We start from the raw sequence: 21,195 nt of genomic DNA, 5'->3' as shown, positions 1-21,195 counted from the left end.
TTTGTTTTCCCTGGGAAACAACTATAACCATTCCAATTTCGCCGCTTCCTTCATGCCCTCTGCTTCTCCGAAAGGCGTGATTGAATGCGCACTTTAAAGTCCAACGGCTTGACGAACCAATAGCTCTGAGTATGCCAGTTCTGGTGCTTTAACGATGAATCAAGGCTGAAGTCAAAATCGCGGATAATTCGTGGGATCAGCTTTGACATCTCGAGCATTGAGACATGTCGGCCGATACAGTTCCGTGAGCCGAGTCCGAACTAAAATGGTCTTTCGTCAGCGAAATGATCAAACGTTTAAGCCGAGGGAGTCCTACAGGCATATAGTAACGGTTCATCATGGAGAGTCTATCACTCTCCGTAGTGAGCCATCTGTCCGGGTTGAAAGAATTGGCATCTTGGCCAAACACCCGAGTATCACGGTGCGCTACCCATGTGTTGATACCAACAATAGTCTGTATCATTCGTCAGCAGCGAGCTCAAACTATCCCAGCTTTATCATAATGAGCTTACTCCTTCTGGGAAGAATCGTCCGCATATTGTTGCGCCGCCCTCGGGGACGACTCTCTCGAGTGGGAGACCCGTAGCGGGATGCATTCGTAGCGCCTCCTTGATCACAGCTTGGAAATAGACCATCTGCTGGCTTTCCTTAAAGGTGGGGGACTTTGACAGTTCTCCCCGTGCTGTAAGGTCGTCGATCTCGGCCCTCAACTTCTGTAAGCAATGCGGGTTCTTCAGCAAATAGTACAGAACAGCTGAAAGACTGATGGCAGTAGTATCAGAGCCCGCGACCATATTAGACGTGCATCCCATGAGAACGTGATACTGAGTGAAGACATCCGGTGAGGCAGCATGTTTGGCCAGGAACTTGGTGAGAAAGTCTTCCATGGTGACTTCACTCTCTGCGGCCACGGGCTTGGGGGCCACCTGAGCTTGACGAATCCTCTCGTTTGTAAAATTCAAGATGTATGCTCGTCCTGTTCCCTTCCCTCCGGCTAGCCAGTTCCTGATCTTGAAGAGGTACTTATGCAGACTTGGGAAAATGCCAACCAGGGTCGCATAACCCAAATGGTCCTCCAAAGCACCGATGACATTACCAACATCGTCTCCACTGTCTAGGAAGCCGAAGCGCTTTGCATATGTGATCAGACCGATGACATCGAATGCGTAGCACTGGAACCAGTGTCGCATGTCAACAGGTAGATGAGTCACGCTGCTGGACATCTCGGAGAGACGTTGAGTAAAGATGTCGGCACAATCGTCGACAAAGGGTTCATAGTGCACAAGTGACGACATTGCGTATGTCGCTTGATATAACTTTCGGTTCTGGTTGTGACGTTTGACAGACTGATCGCTGAAGATGGCCCATGCGCCAGGACTCGACCAGGCTGAGTACCACGATGACTTTGGGAAGTGAGTGCCCAGACCGTAGATTGTCTTGGCTGCCTCAGGATCGTTGAAACTATATCGGTTAGGCCCATATCGTACAATCGTCCCTACGGCAGAGCATTTAGTGGGTGTTGTAAGCAAAGCGGCGGGTGAATATACCGTATTTCTTATGTAGATCCAGGTTTACATCTTGGAATGAGCCTTTCCAGACTTTCCAGAAGTACCAGCCATCTGTGAACCGGGCGAGGGTAGGTCCCGGGACAGTTCGGAGTGGTGAGCGGAAAGATTGCACGACGAACCGCAAGAGGAGTGCTAAAAGCACTGCCGGGATAGCAAACACTGCGATTGGAGAGGTCATCTCGAGGTGTCGCCAGTGTCAAGAGGCAGGAGGTCGTTGAGAACGAGGTTACTCTTGAATCTGGACTCGTCGAGGTTTTATAGCGCACTTCCGCCAGATGAGACTTGCCGATTTGTATTCCCGAGGCTTGAAGAGTAATGGTTGTGTCCAATGACGTGGGGTATGTTCTGTCAGCCCAAGATCAAGTGTCAGCATCTCGTCTGTTGTCCCCCGAGGTCTCCGAACTTATCTACCCCGCAACCCCAGAGTTCCTTGCCTCAATTCTGGGGAAGATCTACGTCTCGGCCGAAGTTCGGGCTGTGCAAGTGGGCGGTCCGATGAACGGGAAGCGCATGTTGAACGCACGAATGAAGCTCGTCCATTATTGTTAGCTTAGCTTTAGCCAGCATCTTGTTTGAGCTATGAGAAGCTCGGCCGACAGGGCCCACCGAGAGAAAATGGATGCAATCCTGGATACCCATGACACAGCCTGCATCGACGATCGGGTTGTGGACGCCAATCCCGATGCACCGTTGCAGCCAGCTAAGTCAACAGCTGAACGGGCTATCATTTACGACAAGGCTACGGTAGCCATTCTTGACATAGGCAAGACCTCTTGACCTTGTACGCTCTGGATGGCGAGCCTCCTTCGCCCGGTGAGACCAGCACGGAGATTGAGGCTCCAGTCACCACGCAAGATGGCGTCACAGTCATTCCCACAGAAGCCTTTTCTTCTAGGCAAGTAGCCACTGTCACGGGTGTTGTAACTTAATCTCTCATCCCTCAGTCGGTTGAGACAATGATCGAATCTGTTACAAGGCTGGGACAGGCACTGGTCGAGACCACGTTACGACAGTCACTTACACAATAGTCGACCCAAACAACTCTTGAACCATGACTGTCACCAAATACTGTGCTACCTCGTCATATGAGCAGCCTTGCATCCATTGTGCCCATCCTCCCGTTCCGCTGTCGAGATGGGCCACTTACGTTATGCCTTGCAACGCTTGCTGCTACCGTTACAGAGCCAGCCAAAAATGATGCTCATGCATCAGAAGGCTCGACCAATGCTTTTGTTCCCACCCGAGGTGCATATCATGCGATACTGGGACCTGTTAGAACAGTCACTACGTCGCTCCGAGATGCCACGCCTATCGCTGGTGCTCGTATCGAGAGTACCAGCCCCAGCCAGAATCAATCGAGTGCGGGAAGAATAAGTTTCCTAGCGGTGGACACGCAAAGCCATATGCGGTGCCTTCACAGTCTTCTTCCCCGGCCAGCAGCAATGGCCTGCAGTGCCGGAAGTTGTAGTTGCGGAAGCTGGGCACTACCGACGGGGTATCCTAGGCTCCATAGCAGTGATATTCGTTGTCATGGGTTTTTTCTTGTAGTTACTCTGAGATATGCCTTCTGTTTTGACTCCTCCTTTATGATCGAGGCTCCAAGAACGCACTGAGGCCGAAATCTCCCCTGCTACGATATTCGAGAGAACTGGGATGCTTCATGTACATATTTTTAACGGAGACGTTTTGCATATAATTCACAGTTTAATGAGAACCCTGCGGCTGCTACTTTACATTCAGTCCCGGCTTTCACTCATGTGGTGTTCTGAGTACATGTACAGGCGAAGCATCTATCCTGCATCTCTCATCAGAGCATGTTTTTCCAGAGCCTCCTGGCACTTTTAAGTTCACAATGCCCTGTTGCTACCTTGTGCTGCACTCTCTCCTAACAAGCTTGTAGGTCCTTGCTAACCACTCTGTCCTTTTCTCCCCCGTACTAGGCTGTACATCCGGGGAAGCTTCCTTTTTCTTCTTCATTCCACGTCGCACGGTATTGCATGTCCGCCCGAACGTGCCGAGTAGATCAGATTCGCATGCATTCTCAATTGCGATCAAAAGCATCCCTCTTCTGTTTCCAGTAAGAGAGTCGACTGCTAAACTCCTGAAGCTGCCTTTCGAGAAGCGCAAGCTTTTCTCCTTCCTCCTTGAGCTCAGCCTCTATACGAGTCTTGTAGTCCATTTGCATTCGAATCCGACGGTATTCTCTTGTACGTTCCAAATTTGACGGCCCAGCCCCGTATTCATATTTTCTTTTCATTTCGACCTCCGCACTTGAGATTTTTTCTTCGACAAATTGTAGGACCTCTTTTTTCTCCTCTACCATTCGCCTCTGGCGTCTTGCTTTCTTCTCGGTGCTTTTTGCACAAGATTTGAACTGCTCAATGAACCCATCCGCTTCCCATATCTTCAAGAGCAGTTTTTCCCGTGGGTCATTTTGGACTGGCCCCTCGAAATGCGTGTCACTGAACCCGGGGTTAGGTGCAGTATTCTCATTCGTGGATGTGTTTGTTCTATGTATGCTGGAAAACTGAGGTGCATATGATCCTGTTTGCCGTTCGTACTTTAGATCATAAACTCGACGTTTTCGTGTGTCTGATAGTGTAGAGTATGCTTCGTTGAGCTTCCAATTACTTAGTATAAACGCTAGGTAAGTTGACCAATACTAACCTTTTGAAAATTCTGAGTGGCTTGGTTATTCTCTTGATTCTTATCTGGATGTGTCGTCTTAGCCAGTTGCCGATAAGCCGTCTTGATCTCATTCTCATCTGCTGTGTGATGCAGATTCAATATTTCGTAGTAGTCAATAAAGTCCATCATGAGTGAGTGATTCTGAAGCCGTAGAAAATCTTTAGTAGTGAGGGGTAGTGGTGGGCTCTCTGGGCTCTCCAGGTACTTAAAGAACTCGACCGAGTTTGTGCTTCTACAAGCCCTACCTGTGATAAGGTTGAGAGATAGAAAGAGGCTTCAGCCCCAACACAAATGCAAAGAATACAAATTGACACAATTTTATTACTCGACTTAAGCCACTTGTCTGTTTCAAGTCCAAAGTAAACTTTATACGCGTACCCCTCACTGCGGCACAAAGCGTGAAAGCCTATCATATTTCGCACTGCCTGATCTGCCCAAAGTTTCAATGTAAATCTTGCGATTCTACCTCTCATAGACTTACACTCTAGCACCGCGTTTAGCATGTTTGGCTCGGGTCTTGTAGGTTACACCTAACAAGCCTTTATCCACATTATTCCTCTCTGGCCTCCTCTTTGTATTATTGACTCAGCGGAGGTCCGACGAGGGAGATGTTATGCAATACGAAATCACGCGTCGACGAACACACGGCTTTTCATATCAAAGGAAGTTCATCTCGCCCCCTCCTGAGGTTCTTGAGGTGAGGTCAGTGACTCGTTGGGGGGATATTGAGGGTTAAAAAGATTGTGATATAAACCTCAGTTGAGATATTAAACATTATGAAAACGAACCAAATCAACCCCAGGCTTAGTCCATCATCGTAGACATAGTATCCGATTTTCATGAGTAGACAAAGGATAACGGGAATCCTGCGATAATGAAAGTCGTTATCCCATGGTCGACTCGAGAGGCAAAGATGGCCATGCAAAATAGGAGCAAAAAGGGGTGAAGAAATAAAGAAAAAAGTAAGAAGCAAATAAATGAGAAATTCAGAATCAGAACAATCAAAGCTGTTTCCCAGTCATATCACATTAATCCTCCAAAATCTTATCGTGATGTTGTGCTTCCATGTCTGTCGATAAACACCAAACAACCTCCAATTGCACCAAACCGCCAGAACCGCGAGCCATAGAAATCCATCTACAGAAGCAAAGAACCCCACAGTTCAGGGTGTCCTCTGGAAACCTTTGTCTTGGCTCCGTTGCTCAATAGAAACTCCTGCCACTTGCCCTCCCATTCATCCTCCCACTTTTCCCTGTCTCTCTTCTTCTGCTCCATCTTCCATTTTCTCATCGCATATTCGCGTCTCCTCGCTTCAATGATCCATTTCTGGTAATCCTGCTGAGCCTCCTGACTCTTCCACTGGATCCTCGGTTCAAATTTTGCCCGAAGCTTGGCTAGCCTCGCCTCTCTCCTGGCTATTTTCTTCTTATCCAATGGAATCTGGACTACTAGGAGTTGGGTGCGTATCTGATCAATTTGACGATCGCGTTGTTTCTGTTGATCCAACCGCTCGTTTATTCGTCGACGCAGCGATCCGAACCAGCTGAGTTTGGCTTTTGTGCTGTAGAAGCCTATTTTCTCGAGATCGCGTGTGTTGATGTCTAGTTGAGGCCTGAGATTCTGGAGACTGTGATCCAAGCATACAATTTCGCGGTAAAGTTTGCGCGCTTTAGTGTCAAGACGAAAGTCTGCCCTTTTGGTCCATAAATAGGACTCACGGCTTACAGCAGCGTGTGGTGAGAGATTGTACGACATTCGGGGCGTGGGAAAGCTGGGCGGCTGGGAGCCAAAAGAATACTGTGAACAGAAGTCAATATGCTTGTCGATACCGGGGAGGCGAGACTTTATTTTGAGTGTGTACCGTCCGGGGCAGGACGAGTTTCCCAAAATGAGGATGGCGCTCTAGTTAGAGCGATTGAGCTTCTCTCGTGTTTGGCCGAGGGCTCGATGCCACCATGTCTGTCGATTAGCCAAGAACGAACAAACCGTCATCACAGCGGCCAAGCCATGCGTCGTTGGTGTCATTATTTTGCAGCTTTTATTCCAGTTCCTCCGTGGGTATACAATCTCCCAAATGGTACAAGTCTAACATACAGCAAGTTCAAACTTTTGTCTATTTAATCCAGCCTTTGGGTCCTCCCCATGTTCCCTTGACCATGTAGTTCTTATAAACCCAGGGGAAGAAGTCCTTCTTCAAGTGGTAGAACGAGCGGCGGGGAACGGCTTGGTCGATCCCGAGAATATCTCCGAAAGTCTCCTTTGGAACGCCACCATACTTAAACTCGGCCAGCATCACCTTGCCGTATTCTGTGAGGAGGGGGCATGAGGTGTAGCCATCATAGGCAGGCTCGGGCTCTTGGCCATCGATGGCGCGGAGGAGGTTGCTGACGAGAACGGGCGCCTCGGAGGTTACGGCGGCGGCGGTCTTGGAGGTAGGAAGGCTTGAAGCATCGCCTGCAGACCAGACGTTGGCGAACTTGTTGTGGCGGAGGGTGTTGTCGTTGACGTCAACGTAGCCAGCCTCGTTTGCAAGAGCGCTCTTCTTGACGAATGCATGAGGTCCCATCTTGGGAACGACGTGCAGGAAGTCAAACGGCTTAGTGACCTTGTCCTGACCGTTGGCAAAGACAGCGTTGTTGCCCTCAATCGCAACAAGATCATGCTGGAAAAGACCCTCGACACCACGCTCTTGTCGCAGCTTCTCTAGCTCGGCGCTGTACTTGGGAACACCGAACATGACGGGAAGACCGGTGGCGAAGGTGATCTTGATAGGAGAGCCGGAGGGGTTCTTGGGGTCATAAAGGCCGGTCTGCTTCCAGTGGTCGAGGGCAAGCCACATGGACTTCTGGGGAGCACCGGCGCACTTGATGACGCCGGCGGGTTGGGTGAAGATGGCGTTACCCTTCTGGAGGCGCTGAATGTTGGGGAAGACCTTGTCGCAGTAGTCGTAGCCGTAGATGGAAGAGACAGGACCGTTGCGCTCGGCGAGAGCTTCGGGGAGGCCCTTGATGCTGTCGTAGTTGATCTTGATGCCAGGTGCAACAACGAGGTGCTCATAGTTGACCTTGTCGCCAGTTCCAAGAGTGATGCTGTTGTCCTCAGGAGTGAGAGCATCGACGCTGACGTTGTAGAACTTGAGCTTGGGGTCGATGAGCTCAGGCATGGATATCTTCAATTCCTCCTTGGTCTTGAGTCCAGCACCGACGAGTGTCCATCCAGGCTGGTAATGATGCCACTGAGCAGGGTCGACAACAGCGATGTCCTCACTGGCGAATCGGCCGCTTCGGAGAAGTTGATGGCTGATCGCGAGACCAGCAGAGCCTCCTCCAATAACGACGACCTTGTGACTTCGGTTAGCAGCTGTCACGGCCGCAGCGGTAGCGAGACCCCTCCGAGACTGGCCAAGGGCCGCAGATCGAACTGCCAGTGTCACGCGACTTGAAAGCATTTTGAGTTTTTGTGTTTTTCTTCAAAAGGAAGAGAGTGAAGTCGAATGCGAGAAAAAGCTCAAGCTCAAGAGTGAACACGCCAGAAAAAGTACAATTGAAGTGACGTACTGTACGTACCCACTAGCGTGCAGCGCTTTTCTGTTTTGGGTTCTGATAGGGGCGGGTTATTGTTTGTCCGGGACGGGAACTAACCAGCCGAGGATAAGTTTCAATTGCGTGATTCAGGGATAAAGTGATTGCCGCCGATGGTCCGAAATTAGAGCCCGATGTCCCAACTGCGCTCTTTGGAACGGCGACTTCCGGTCAGAAGCTGCGACAGCTGAAGACTAATAGCATGATTGGATATTACTCCGTATAGGGGGGGCTTCAATTGCCATAGACATATATCGGCAATGAAAATGAGATGGGTCCTGCTTCTGCGTTCCGAGACACCAGAACTCAATCGTGGGGCGAGCCTTAAAGCTTCATATGGAATTCAGGGGATAAAGATCACGTAGAATAATTGGTAAAACAATGTGTGATGAACCCTAAACTCACCAGACACTAACTACCCTTCCCGAAGGTTCCAAGTTTATTCTATATACCTATGTACACAACGGAAGGGTAGCATGACACTGCAACAAGCCGAATTACCCTAAACTAGGTAACATTAATGAAACGCAATGCCTACCAATTGCATAATCTAGCATTTCTGTCCATGAAACATGTACATCGGCGTCTAATACTTGAATATGCATAATCATGTCAGTATTTGGCCTCGGCTATGATATGAGGCCTGTTGTTCACAAGCGTTCGGCGACCAAAATCTAGTCCCCGATGACGGGGATCGTAAACAGGTGTCAACATGGATCACCATATACCAGTCGAAAGAATCGGCGACTTCTTCTAATGTGCTTCCTCCTATATTCGAGACAAATCTAAACTACATAATCATATCATCCTCGGCAATTTGCAAGTTTGCACCAACCCCAGCCACCCATCCAGCACTAGCCCCAGCGCTCTCTTCGTTGAGAAAGCTGGCACTGTCACCAACCGCGAAAATCCCACGCGTGCTTGTCTCTTGAAACTCATTTTCTACTAAAATTCTCCCTTCAGATGTCATTTCCAGATCTAATTGTTCTGAAAAGGGCCCGTTGATAACCGTTCTGGGCTTATGCGCAAGCAAGCCGTACACTGATTCTGCCCCATCGGCGAACTGGACAACGACCGAAGTTTTCGAACTCTCCAATGATGTGATGGGCCTGTTATCTATTTTGAAGCCAGCGTTGTTTGCCCCTATTATGTGCGGATGGTACTCAACATGTGAAAGGCCGTTGGTAAGGAATGTTATATCGGGACTGAACTGCCGGGTGAGATGAGCCGACAGCACCGCTGCCTCAATAGAACTCGAAGAGTCGGATGTGACGAGCACAGCAGCATGCGGAGTAGCCCTTTTACTAATATCGAGGCATTGCGAAACATCGAAACTGTCCAATGAGTCAAAATTCGGTGGTTTTATAATCCTCCAAGATGGGGCTTACATGTTCTTCCCCCAAGCTTCTTCGTATCCTGGGATATCTGGAAGACTATCGCGGCTAGCCATGGCCAATATCACCTTTCTTCCCTTCCAACACTGACCTGTAACGTCTTCCACTTCGAAGATCATGCCCTTCTTGCGAACAGACGCAGCTGTTGCGCGGCCAAACATGATTGTCTTGAATTTGGCTTTGATCTCAGCTACAGTCTCTTCCTGGACCGATTTTGAGATCCTTTGGCTTGAAGTCTCATGGAGTCTGCCTCCACAATCGTCGACATCGAAAACGATGGCACTCCTTCGCGCACGACCAAGAGCCATGGCCGCAGAGAGACCAGGCGTCCGCGTCCCAATGATCAGAACATCTAGGACATTGCGAAGGAAATGAGGCTCGAGGCACTGTGTGCTGACGAATTGAGGCATCTTTGGACAGGATGTTTAGGCTCAAGCTAAAGTCATATTCGGTGGAGAATGGAGAAGAAATGGAGGAGAAATGGAGACGGAATGCGGGAAGGCTATATACGTTGGGCCGCCAGCAGAGATAAGCGGATAATTTTGACTCGGATGGACAGTTTCTGACTCTATCATTGGGCTACATAAGACCTATAGGGAGTCGGTGCTAGATACCAAGCGTCGACTTTCTGACGGAGGAATCTTAGCGCTTCATGTGATGATGTGAGACTCATCCATTATGTTTACAGATTACGGAAAATGAGGTTTAGGCAACCAGATCTGACGCCATTAACCAGCTTATAGGCTTCACATAACCCCTTTAGATAAGCTATTGACAACCAATGATGGAAGCTGATTCAGGCTGAAGGATGTATTCTTGCAATGCCTGCTCATGCTTCTCGATCTCAGCACCAACTGCCTTCCTATGGGACGACCACGTAATCAAACCAACGTGAGATCGAGAATGAGAATATCAGAGAGCTTCCATGAAAGAAAGTAAAATCGCCGTAGGGCGACTGATTATTCAGGTGCGTTAGAGAAGGGAAACTGAACCAGCATCAGGTTTATCCGGACCATAGAGTTCACGACACTTCCACTTTAGAGCCTCTATTGACTCTTTCGCCTTGTGAAGTATCTTTATGCAAAATGGCTCCTCTTCCAACTGGTGGTACTGGTGAGGACAATCTTGATGCGGCGGCACTGCATGCCACTGAGCCTGCCGTTTTTCAAGATAGTTTAAGACACTCCACAAACACTCTTCCTCCCTCCCGTTTCCATAAACCTCAGCTTTCACAGCTTTTTTGGCCAGTTCCGCCCAATCCGCAGGGCTTAGTCCTAGGCTGTAACTTGGAGCCTCTTCAGAATACTGAACACCGACTTCGCTGAACTGGAGACACTTCAGCTCATCTTTCTCTTTTGATGTCTTGGCATCTTTGTCTATGGACTCCAGAATGACCCCGTATTGCTGCCCCACTGACATGAGAAGAGTTCCCAGAAGTTGAATATTCTGCATGGCAGAGAGATGGCTGGTTGGACAGATCTCGCAATGAGCAATTTGGCTGGCAGTAGAGATCGTTTTGCGAAGAAAAGGAAGGCCTGACGGAAAGGAGAGCCTTTCGTTCTTGCAGAGATCATCTACTGCGAGATAGAAAGTTGCTAGACAAGAACATGACCGTGACGATGTTTGCGGGATGGGCGACACTGTAGCTGCCGAAGTAGCATTTGAAGTTGAGGAATCAAGCGGCGGAGTAGTAGTGGAGCTCGATGGGAGTTCTTGCGCCGGACGTGAGCAGTCGGCAACTTTGCCCAACTCAAGCTGAAGTTCGCTCAGTATCTCAGAGCTCAAGTCAGGCATGAAGCTTGGATCTGCACAGGCGTTCCAGTCAACATGACTGAGAGTTTCGACCATTGATTGAGGTGATAAAAGGGACAAGAAGGGCGTGTCATCTTGAACAGCTGGACAAGGGAGTGCTGCAGCCAAAGCTTGTCGACGTTTTGCAGGTCTGCCCATCTGTTTCTTGACCGAGTAGTGACAGTCAAGGCCTAAGCTAGAGCATCTTCGACATGAAGGTTTTCCACCATCGCATCTTGACTTTCTTTGCCCTAAACCTGTTAGGCTTCATCACTGGTACAGAATGAGAGTATGTGACGTACTACAGCCTTCGCAGGCTGACCGCCGAGCGGGGCTCGCGATGTTTGACTTGGTGACGGAAGTTAGTGTCATCGCGGAGAGATTTATGTCGGTGAGATTTTTGAGGGAAATTGCTTAACAGTTCGAAGTGGACGAAGAGTTCGAACATATCGTGGATGGTAATATCGTCGTCGGAGACATTCCATCGTCGTGACTGGCGAGATCAGCGGGCCAAGGGACGTAGCGAATCATGAGCCAGACAACTCGCCGATGGTGCCACTTGGAGGACGTCTCTGCAAGATGACAAAATAATCTGAGCAAATCTTGTGTCAGCGTGGTTGACCTTAAACTAGTTACTTTTGGCACCTCGCACTTAAGTCAGGTTTGCAAAATTCTTGATGGATGGGCTACCTGCCTTATACTCTCCAGGCATGCAGTTTGATTTGTTTATTGCTGATATTCAATTCTGCTATCTAGCATTCAAAATGGTAAAGAACGCTCAGCCCTTAATGTTCTCGTTCACCCACTTCCAAGTCTTGATCAGTCTCTCGCGAGTCAGTGGCTTAACGTCCCGTATTAAAGCAGAGACCTTCTGTGTTTGAGCAACATCAAAAAAGGAACTCTGCTGATCTTCCCTTGAACTGCCATTGTTAATGTCCTTGGAATATGACTGCTTCCAGAGACCTAGGAGAGCTTGTGACGGATGATTGGCACTGTCGTCGCTCAACGCCTTCTCCAATCGCTCAAGCCATTCCGACGATGAGACGATCTCAAATTCGGGACCCTCGTTACTGGCAGCTAACCAGCCCAGCATGTCTTTCCAGGTCGGCGTAGTATGTGGGTTCAAGACATGGAAGACAGGTGTCCCCGAACCATTGGAGGTTGGAGATGCAATCTCGACGACGGCTTGGGCAGCCTGCTCGACTGGAAGCCAATTGAGCATTTCTTTTGGAAGATCAGGCAGACATCCTGTGATCCTAGATGTTGAGAGCAGTAGAGGATATGCCTCAGTGGTATTCCAGACTCCAGTTTCATTGCTGCAAAGTTGACCGACCCGAACAATTGAGGCCAAAGGAGAGTCGTGTTTCTTGTTCGCTGCATCACAAATCTGTTCTGCCACCCACTTGGAGCGTGAGTAGCCCAGTGGTGAAGCCTGTTTAGGATCCTGGGAGAGCTTTTCAGGAATCAGTCGAGCAGTAGAGTCGCTCACCGCTGCAATGGAGCTGACAAAAATGAATTGTGCATCAGCCTCCACAGCGAGGTTGATCAAATTCTTAGTACTCGAGATTTGATCCTCGAAAGAGTTGAGTCGAAGACTAAAGTTGACCGCCCAAGCTGAGTGAATGATCTTCGTAGCACTCGTCGAAATCTCCCGAAGCTGCTCTTCGGAGAGTCCAAGGTCTCTTTGTGTTAAATCGCAGGGAAGACAGACGACTTTACCCTGGCGTGATTCTAGAGGTGGCAGAAATCGCTGGAAGAGGCCCTCAGAGACTCGTTTCTGGGCCGCGAATGGACCATCGGCTCGGAGCAGACAGTAGATCCTGTCAACCTTTGGGTCATCACGGAGAAGGTGAAGGATATGCGCCCCAAGGAACCCAGTCGCGCCGGTGAGGACCACGCGCGTGGGGCGATCATTAGGGTCTTGGACGATCTTCATAGCCATCTGGGCCAGCCGTTTCTTTTCCTCCAATGCTTCGCGGTTTTGCAGTGCTTGAGTTTTGGCACCACTACTTGAAGAAGATGCTCCTGATTCAATTATACTGCTGGTATCATGCGAGGCTGGATCAAATTTGCTGTACTTCTCAGCAAGAGCTTGCATGAGGCTGAGTTCTGACTCATCGGGGTCGACGTCCGGTTCGTTACCGTCTGAATTCGCTCTTTCCAAATACTCAACAAGTGAATTGACGGTACCTTGATCGTAGATGACGTTCAGAGGAAGCCGGCCATCCTCAGATTCAGATGATAGACAAGTCTGTTCGAGCAACTTTCGGATTTGTATGCAGGAGATCGAGTCGACGCCCTGACGATACAAGTCTTGATCTGGTTCGACTTGCCGGCCGAGGACCTTCTCGAAGCAATCTTGAACCGCCTTTTGAAGCCCCTCTTGAGGAACTTTCGTCGAAGATGATGTGTTGCTGTAAGCCCCTTCAATCTCACCTGAGTACTTCTCTTCAGCTTGCCGACGAAGAATAGTCCCCTTGCTACTCTTCTCCAGCGGCTTCTGCCCCTCCTTGACGGGGACAACTACCAGCATTGTCTTGTTAATTCGAGTATGGGTTTGACTATCCGCGTTCAACTTATCGATATGTGGCCAGACTGAATCGATCAGTTCATCCGCACTGATGTCGCTCGAAGAAGGGAACAAAAGTGCCCCAGCGTAGTCTCTTCCACTTCCAAAGATGAGAACATCCTGCAGCAGTTTTGAAGAGGCCAGTATGGTCCCCTCGATAGGCGAAGGATCAAACTTCTTTCCATTCGCAAGAGTGATCTGTGCATCAGCTCTACTGTGATACCGCCACGCATTTGGGATCGATGGATGTGGTTCAAAAAGGTCAGAGGTCGCGTATGATCCATCCTCGCGATTCTTCTTGATCAAGAAAGGCCAGCCGGGCTTCACAACAAGTTCTGAGAGTCCATTCTCGCGATTTTCGAATTCAATAAGCTTTGGATCATCAACGGCCCGGAGGAATTGCCAGTCCTTGTCTTTGACGTAATCCCTATGCGAAGACATCAGAAATCCGCATTCTGCACTTCCCATGCGCGAGAGAAGATTCACGCCTTCGTCCACGAGCTTGTCGCCTATGGTCGGTGGGAGAGCAGCACCACCGACACCAACGAGGTCCATTGTGTGAAGAATTTCGATGCCTCCATACTCTTCAGCCAGCATCTGAAGCACATATGGAACAGACGAGAAGTATTTGACGGGTATTGGGCTGTGCGCGCGTGCAAACTCGATAGCTCTGATGATATTGGCGCCGGTGATGGGAGCCTGTCCCTCGGGGAAGAACCATATCGAAGCACCGCTGGTCCAAGCTCTTAGACAATCTGGAAATCCTCCGTGGTAGAGGGGAGTTGTGGAAAAGGTTGCTGGTTTGTTCTTCCTAGGGAAGCTGTACAGTGCCCCCATCACCCCGAACTGCGTTTGGGGGATCGGTTTGGGTAGCCCTGACGATGTCCCCGAAGTGTGACATATGTAAGCTGTTTCAGAAACACCGGGGGTTTGTTCCGAATTATTATCTGCTGGTGAGTCCTCTGTATATGAAGGTAATCTGATGATCTCGATGTCGTCGGAGAGCCCGCGAGCTCTGTACTCGTAAATGTCGTCAACAAAAACATGTCTAATTTCTAGAGTCTCGCAAAGATGCTGAACCGCTGGTGGTGGCAATTGAGGGCTGCAACATGGTCAGATTTGCGCATCCCTTGAGGCCAGTGACTTACGCAAGAAGCAAAACAGTATAACCCAGGCGAATCAAACCAAGCCATGTCAAAACAAATTCTGTGCTACTTGATGATAGAAGGCCTATTTTCAAGGATTTGGGCTCCTTCGGCAGATGAGTCGAAAGTATCTGGGCAGCATGTTTTGATGTGTCTGAGAGATGTCGAAAGGTAAGGAGATGACGGAACACTCCCCATGTTAGCCACGTATCTGCCATCAAGGTTGATGCTCACCTTGTGTAGACTTCAAATGCGTAAATGTCGCGAAACCCAAAGCCGGTGCATCAGGATTCTGCTCAGCCTGATCATCTATCAACTCCACCACTGTCGTCCATGTTTTGGCCTTGTCGTCCTTTCGCTTCAATTTTGCAGCTTCACCAAGCGTACAGGTAAAATAATTCGCATCCGCCATTTCACGATACTCGAACAGAAGACACGTTCGGTGTTGATAAAATGATTTTCGGGCGATATCCAATTTACCGTCTTTAATACGTTTGACTTATGGCAACGGACTTCAATTCTTGGCCTGTCCTGGCTGTCGGGTCCACGTGAGTCAACGCGTCATAGGCACTTACCTATCTTATCTCTCCTTATCTTATCGGTTGACCGTTCACTGATGCCTCATTTCGTCACAGCGCAGCGCAGCGCATAACGACCCCTTTATGCAGCAGGGCAGGGTTTCTCAGTACCACGTACCACTATTCTTTGCATCGCCTTTCTCCTACTCAGCCAAGCTATGGGTGCACGGCCAGGATCATGCCACAATTGTAGGCGCGGCCGCTTGAAATGTGACCGCTCCATTCCGCAGTGCCTGAAATGCACCAGTAGAGGTCAAAGCTGTCTTGGCTATGGCGTTCTGTTGCGATGGGAGAAAGGCCTGGCAAGTCGTGGGAAATTGGTTGGTGTTACATCCGACAACATGAGCAAGATCCAGAATGGAGATGCGACCGCCACTCTACAGGCACCACGGGCTCGTTTATTGTCTTCAAGACTGCCCTCATTCACAAGTTCAGAATCAAATTCTCCTCGTTCGCTCACGGACCCGCTTATGCAAGATCTAGATTGTCGATCGAGGAGATATCTGGATTATTGTAGGTTGATTCTGTCCTCTTGGCTGCTTTCGAGGCTGATATTCTTTGGTGACAGTTGCAAATGTTGTCTGCAAGGACTTCGTTCTCTATGACACCCCAAAACACAATTCATTCCGCCAGCTGATTCCAATAGCGCACCAGCAGCCCATGTTACTGCAAGCCATCATTGCCAGTTCGGCTTTGCATATGTCGAACGCTTCTCAACAGCCATCAGGCATCTTCACAACGATGGCTTCGACTCAGAACAGCACAAACTTAGTCGGCTATCTATCGGTTGGCCATACAATGTCATACCCGGAGGCTTTCCATGATGCACTTAGGGCAAAGGAGCAGGCACTTTGTCTGTTGAACGCCGCTCTCGGAAGCATGGCTTCGGCGGATGTTGATGCGATTCTGGCGGCGGTGCTTCTCCTCATCGGATTCGAGCTCATTGACTCTGGACGAGGCAGCTGGGTGTTTCACATCAACGGTGCAAGAATGATCACAGAGAAACTGGTGGAATCTGGCTCGGGGAAAGGGACCGCTTTCAGTCCTCTTCGCAGGTGGTTAGTGTCAAATTGCTTGGTGTAAGTATCCTTGTCTGGTTATTGATGGCTTTTGAGTTTACAAGGATTAGGTATGATCTTCTTGGGTCATCATTCGCGAACTGTTATCTACCGCAAGGTGGGGAGCTATCGATGACTACCATGTCGCTGCTTCAGGACGCAGAAGGGAACCATTGCTCATCATTCCCGGCGGCTCTCCTCCCTTTGATACAAGCAGGGGCTCAAATATTGAATAGAAACAACTTTTACATGTTTCCTGATACCTCCACTAACCCGGGACTTCACGATATGCTGCGGCTCTTAGACGCTGCCAAGTCTTTTGACCCAGCTGCCTGGGCCACCAGTTTACAGCCACGCTCGCCGGTTGACGATCTCCTCCATCGCACTATGGTTGCATGCGCACACAGGACAGCTGTGTGTGTCTATCTCTCACGCATTATTCTTGCTCTGTGGCCCAGTACGGTATTGTCAGATGATCTACAGGTACTAGCAGCCGAGATCATCACTCACCTTTCATATTTGCACCCTGGAGATGCATTATTCACAGCAACAGCGTGGCCCGTATTCATCGCTGGCCTAGAAACGCGTGACTTCACGAGTCGTGCCTGGGTAGAGAGAAGATTCCAAGAGCTCTGGAAAGTAGAGCCTTGGGGGTTTACCAGAGAGGCTCTCGGAGCATTGCGAACAATTTGGGGTGAGGGGAAGAAAGAAATTCCCTCAACGAGCAGTGATGACGAATTCTACGGAGGGGAAGAAGACTGGAATTGGATCAAAAGGCTGAGGAGCTTGGACGCCGATTGCTTGATTGCATGATTGTAAGGTGATGCTAGACAATCTCCATACTGGCTAAAGACCTTTGATCCTACGACTAGGACTATATAGGCCACTGTTCAACGATTTATGAGCGGAGAAGTACATGCGGCATCACGTGTTCCTCAGAGTACTGCCATTGCCGCCTTGGCTTCTTCGCTGTTCCGAGATTGCCTCTTCCATGAGTTCGGCCCTCTCATCCGCGGTCAAATCACTACTAGCCTTGGGTACTTTACCCCATTGTGCCAGAATCAACAGGCTCGCAGCTGCAGCACCAACTCCAAACCAAAATGTGTTTTTATAGCTCCTCGCTAACCCTGCCTCATCTACCGTTGCTGATTGGATGATGTCCGTCAAAGCAAGCACAAAGGCTACACCCAGCTGCAGCACAGAATTAATGACACTACCAGCCAGTCCCTGCTGTGCTGTAGGAAAGCTCGTCGTCACGAAAACTGTCGATAAGATTGTGGACAGATCGATTCCTATGGTGCTGAAGATGACGGCGGGAAACACCCAAGCCCAATAGCTTCCCCCTGGTGGAATCAGAGCTATGAGAAGCTGTGATCCTACTGCGCCCAGACCTGAAATGATCAACAACACACGTCCTGGAACTAAATGCAAGATAAAGCCCTCTATGATGCTGAAGATGAGGCCCGCGACCCCGAGAGGCACATACCATGCTACTACCTGCAATGGACTGGCGGACATGATGTTCTGGAAGTATAGTGTGCCATATACAGAGAAGATGCCCCAGGTGCCGTAGAGCAGAAAGAGGGCCAGCAGGAGAGGGCTCATGCAAGGAGTGGTGAAGATCGAAGCCGGTAGAAGAGGATGAGTGGCGACGCGGACTTCGACGTAGACTGCGGCAAGAAGTGACAAGACACCAAGGCCGAAACATATTGGAATATATGGCGTCCTCCAACCTGAAGGAGCATGTGCTGATTGCAAGATGGAGAACACGACTAGGGTGAGGCCAGAGACGATCGTGATGGCGCCAGGGTAGTCCATTGCGACCTTGTTTGGGGCCTGACCCTCTAAATGAGGCCGCGGAATGGACAAGACTGAAGTCAACAGCGTGATTGCTGTCAGGATGGCACCGATCCAGAAGTAAAACCCCCAGCGGGTGAATTGACCTACGATGCCAGCCATGAGAATGCCACCGAAGAAGCCAAATACAGCTGAAGTACCATATACTGCAAAGACGAGATTCTTTCGCGGGCCAGGACGATACAAGGAGCCCATAAGCATGACTCCAGTAGGCAAGAAAGCGGCAGCTCCTAGCCCCTGCAGAGCCCGACACAAATCGAGCATTAGCGGATTGATGCTGAACCCGGCTATTACACTCCAGACAAGAAGCCAGCCAAGACCCCATATGAAGACGGGATAACCTCCCCACATGTCGCCCAGACGGCCAAAGACGAGTAAGGTGCTGGCGATGACTAGGGAGAAAGCGGTCGCTGGCCACACACTGGCTGCTTGGGGGATGTCGAGCTCTCTGATCAGAGTTGGGAGGATGACGGTAAAGCCCGAGACGAAGTATTCCGTGAGGAATTGAGACATGGAGATGCTGAAGACGAAGATTATCTCACTCCAACGGGTTGTAAAGATCGGAGGTCGTTCGCGGCCGAGACGTTCGATGCGTGCTTGGAGGGACTCGTCGGCTACGGATGATGATGCGGTAGTGTCATGGAGATCCAGCGACGGGTTGTTGTTTGGTGGAAGACCAACACCTTGAGCTAGAGCCCTGGGGCTGCATCCTCTCGACGGGACAGTTGGCTTTGTCGAGGGATGGCTGGGAAAACGCTGAACTGGTGATGAAGGTATTAATGGTTGTGCCATTGTCTGTCAAGAATCGATCCCCGAATATACAGAGATGTGTATGAGGAGTAGCAAGACTATGAAAAGAGGAGCGCAACTAATCTTAAACGATTTCTTCCAGCGTAAGTATTACACATTTGTAATCATAACGTATAAAGATGTGAATCTACGGACCATGGAGACTTGAGAATAGCCTAAGTCCACCGCTTACAGCCTCCAAGCGTTAGCCAGATACTGACACATGCTTGCCTGTACATGTTTCGCGTAGCCGTATCAAGAGGTGATGTCGTATCTGTCCTTCTTAGCAGTTATCGCCACGTTCCCTACTAACAACTAACCAAACCAGAATGATTTGGATATCTCCACAGCCTATCAGCTTCCATTATTATAAACTATTGAACTTGAAAACCACCTTCTTGCGATCCGAATCCCTGAGATATGTAAAGTTTACCGGCAAGGCGGCAGTGGATACTACGCTAATGCATGACAGGAGCCTTGGCTGCCCAGGTCGGGTTAGCCCAGGGCAATCTACCAGCATCTTGATTGCTTCAAGGTTCGTCCGCGATATGGAAAAAGCTAATTAATTACCGACTTGGTATGTTCATACCACATTTGCCGGTATCAAGATATCTGATTAGAAATCTAGAATTATTCAGCAGTCTCGTACAGGATGTATTTCTCGCAATCCCAGGCTGGCATATATTTGTGTCTTGACCTGTGATCTTGTCAACAAATTCACTCATTGACACAAGCCTTTCCTCTTCTTCACCTTCCATTTCCAATGCCACCACTAATACATTGCGTCCGCCATGGACAGGGCTTTCACAATGTTGGTGCCGGATGCTACACTCTTCCTGATCCTCGCCTGACTCCCTTGGGTGTAGAGCAGAACACGGCATTGCGAGAGACCACCTTCTCCGATCAGTCAAAGATATCTCTTGTCCTTGCTTCCCCCTTGTGCCGAACACTCCAATCTGCCTATCTCGTGTTTCAACCTGCCCTTCGTGGCAGTAGCAAGTGTTACCCTCAGATCATTGCCATCCCTGACGCGCAAGAAACCTCTGATGACCCGTGCGATATTGGAACAGATCCATCTGTTCTTCGTGAAGTCGTAGCCGAGAACAACTGGCCTGTCGACCTCTCTTTAGTCAAGGACGGTTGGAACGTGAAAGCTTTAGGGACTCGCTACAGTCCCGAAAGCAACGCCATAGCAGCCCGCGCCCGCGACGCCCGTATCTTCATCCGACAGCAGATCCAACAGCTTATAGCGCAAGGCGATACGGATCCTCAAGTTGCTCTTGTGACACATGGGGGTTTCCTGCACTATTTCACCGATGATTGGGAAGACTCATGGCTGAACCCTGGGACGGGATGGAAGAACTGTGAGACGCGATCCTACGTTTTCGAGCAAGATGTAATGAATGATACAGATGTGGAGGCTAGACTCACCGAGACGATGGAGAGTCGATCGAGAAGGGGAAAGGTCAGTCCGATGCCAGCTAAAGATGAACAGGAGGTGCTATTTGAGCAGGCGATGGAGAGTTGGGAGAAACAAGGGCTGCAGAGGCCTGATAGAATAGGAATAAATGTCGAAACGAGTGTGATTGCTTGACAGAAATCTGCATCGTGGATGCAAGGCTCGAACTCAACGATAAAGGATCAGGTAGAATAAACTTCCACAATATCCATCAATTCATTGTCTTCATTTCAAATCAATACCCATCTACAAGACATGTTGTTGCGTAGGAGATCTGCCTACTGCAGGGTACGGTGCACTGCGGCATGCAATCCCAACCATCCCATAGAATGCTGAACCAAGGATCCGATACTTGCGTCGGCGGGCGACCTCGTCAGTTGCTGGACTTGGAAATGCAGATTCTATCTACTATCATGACTACCTAGACGTGGTACTAGCGGTCTGCCCGCGTTCCCTGTCAGGAATTCTGTTTTGACATGCACGAATCCCGGGTCGAGATTGGCGACTTCACTCATGTGGCGGTCTACCCAGACAGTTCGTAAGAAGCAAGCCAGGAATCGCTGAGAACAGAATTAGATTCATAACTCATTTTCTGGTATCTTCTGATAATTCATTAATTAATATCTCCCCATCTAGAATGTTTATCATGTGGCATCATGGATTCGCTTTTACAAGACAGCAAAAAAGAGGAGTATCGACAACGTCATCGACTCAACTG

At 49.5% G+C, this 21,195-nt stretch overlaps 10 protein-coding genes across 10 annotated transcripts; 2 read left to right on the top strand and 8 right to left on the bottom strand.

Moving 5' to 3' along the window:
* Positions 1 to 50: 50 nt before the first annotated feature.
* Positions 51 to 1,746, bottom strand: FMAN_13792 (uncharacterized protein; the record flags this gene model as incomplete). The annotated part of the gene is made up of 4 exons (XM_041833305.1): positions 51 to 260; positions 317 to 454; positions 513 to 1,495; positions 1,548 to 1,746. The coding sequence occupies 4 exons, from the start codon at positions 1,744 to 1,746 to the stop codon at positions 51 to 53; spliced, it is 1,530 nt and encodes a 509-aa protein (XP_041683682.1).
* A 1,863-nt stretch (positions 1,747 to 3,609) lies between these two features.
* Positions 3,610 to 4,382, bottom strand: FMAN_13791 (uncharacterized protein; the record flags this gene model as incomplete). The annotated part of the gene is made up of 2 exons (XM_041833304.1): positions 3,610 to 4,188; positions 4,236 to 4,382. 2 exons carry the CDS (start codon positions 4,380 to 4,382, stop codon positions 3,610 to 3,612), a joined length of 726 nt encoding a protein of 241 aa, XP_041683681.1.
* A 1,011-nt stretch (positions 4,383 to 5,393) lies between these two features.
* On the bottom strand, positions 5,394 to 6,011 carry FMAN_13790 (uncharacterized protein; the record flags this gene model as incomplete). The annotated part of the gene is made up of 1 exon (XM_041833303.1): positions 5,394 to 6,011. The coding sequence occupies one exon, from the start codon at positions 6,009 to 6,011 to the stop codon at positions 5,394 to 5,396; it is 618 nt and encodes a 205-aa protein (XP_041683680.1).
* A 358-nt stretch (positions 6,012 to 6,369) lies between these two features.
* On the bottom strand, positions 6,370 to 7,704 carry FMAN_13789 (putative sulfide:quinone oxidoreductase, mitochondrial precursor; the record flags this gene model as incomplete). Its single annotated transcript, XM_041833302.1, has 1 exon — positions 6,370 to 7,704. One exon carries the CDS (start codon positions 7,702 to 7,704, stop codon positions 6,370 to 6,372), a length of 1,335 nt encoding a protein of 444 aa, XP_041683679.1.
* A 923-nt stretch (positions 7,705 to 8,627) lies between these two features.
* FMAN_13788 (uncharacterized protein) lies at positions 8,628 to 9,641 on the bottom strand (the record flags this gene model as incomplete). The annotated part of the gene is made up of 2 exons (XM_041833301.1): positions 8,628 to 9,171; positions 9,226 to 9,641. The coding sequence occupies 2 exons, from the start codon at positions 9,639 to 9,641 to the stop codon at positions 8,628 to 8,630; spliced, it is 960 nt and encodes a 319-aa protein (XP_041683678.1).
* A 562-nt stretch (positions 9,642 to 10,203) lies between these two features.
* Positions 10,204 to 11,181, bottom strand: FMAN_13787 (uncharacterized protein; the record flags this gene model as incomplete). Its single annotated transcript, XM_041833300.1, has 1 exon — positions 10,204 to 11,181. The coding sequence occupies one exon, from the start codon at positions 11,179 to 11,181 to the stop codon at positions 10,204 to 10,206; it is 978 nt and encodes a 325-aa protein (XP_041683677.1).
* Positions 11,182 to 11,800: 619 nt separating this feature from the next.
* FMAN_13786 (uncharacterized protein) lies at positions 11,801 to 15,148 on the bottom strand (the record flags this gene model as incomplete). Its single annotated transcript, XM_041833299.1, has 3 exons — positions 11,801 to 14,693; positions 14,740 to 14,926; positions 14,971 to 15,148. The coding sequence occupies 3 exons, from the start codon at positions 15,146 to 15,148 to the stop codon at positions 11,801 to 11,803; spliced, it is 3,258 nt and encodes a 1,085-aa protein (XP_041683676.1).
* A 324-nt stretch (positions 15,149 to 15,472) lies between these two features.
* Positions 15,473 to 17,185, top strand: FMAN_13785 (uncharacterized protein; the record flags this gene model as incomplete). The annotated part of the gene is made up of 3 exons (XM_041833298.1): positions 15,473 to 15,827; positions 15,883 to 16,393; positions 16,444 to 17,185. The coding sequence occupies 3 exons, from the start codon at positions 15,473 to 15,475 to the stop codon at positions 17,183 to 17,185; spliced, it is 1,608 nt and encodes a 535-aa protein (XP_041683675.1).
* A 111-nt stretch (positions 17,186 to 17,296) lies between these two features.
* Positions 17,297 to 19,021, bottom strand: FMAN_13784 (uncharacterized protein; the record flags this gene model as incomplete). Its single annotated transcript, XM_041833296.1, has 1 exon — positions 17,297 to 19,021. One exon carries the CDS (start codon positions 19,019 to 19,021, stop codon positions 17,297 to 17,299), a length of 1,725 nt encoding a protein of 574 aa, XP_041683674.1.
* A 760-nt stretch (positions 19,022 to 19,781) lies between these two features.
* On the top strand, positions 19,782 to 20,612 carry FMAN_13783 (uncharacterized protein; the record flags this gene model as incomplete). Its single annotated transcript, XM_041833295.1, has 1 exon — positions 19,782 to 20,612. One exon carries the CDS (start codon positions 19,782 to 19,784, stop codon positions 20,610 to 20,612), a length of 831 nt encoding a protein of 276 aa, XP_041683673.1.
* Between the last annotated feature and the right edge of the window lie 583 nt (positions 20,613 to 21,195).

This window comes from Fusarium mangiferae (assembly GCF_900044065.1).
Source record: "Fusarium mangiferae strain MRC7560 genome assembly, contig: FMAN_scaffold007, whole genome shotgun sequence".
Lineage (NCBI taxonomy): Eukaryota > Fungi > Ascomycota > Sordariomycetes > Hypocreales > Nectriaceae > Fusarium > Fusarium mangiferae.
Note: the sequence above shows the minus strand (reverse complement) of the source record. Positions and strands in the feature narration are given on the sequence as shown.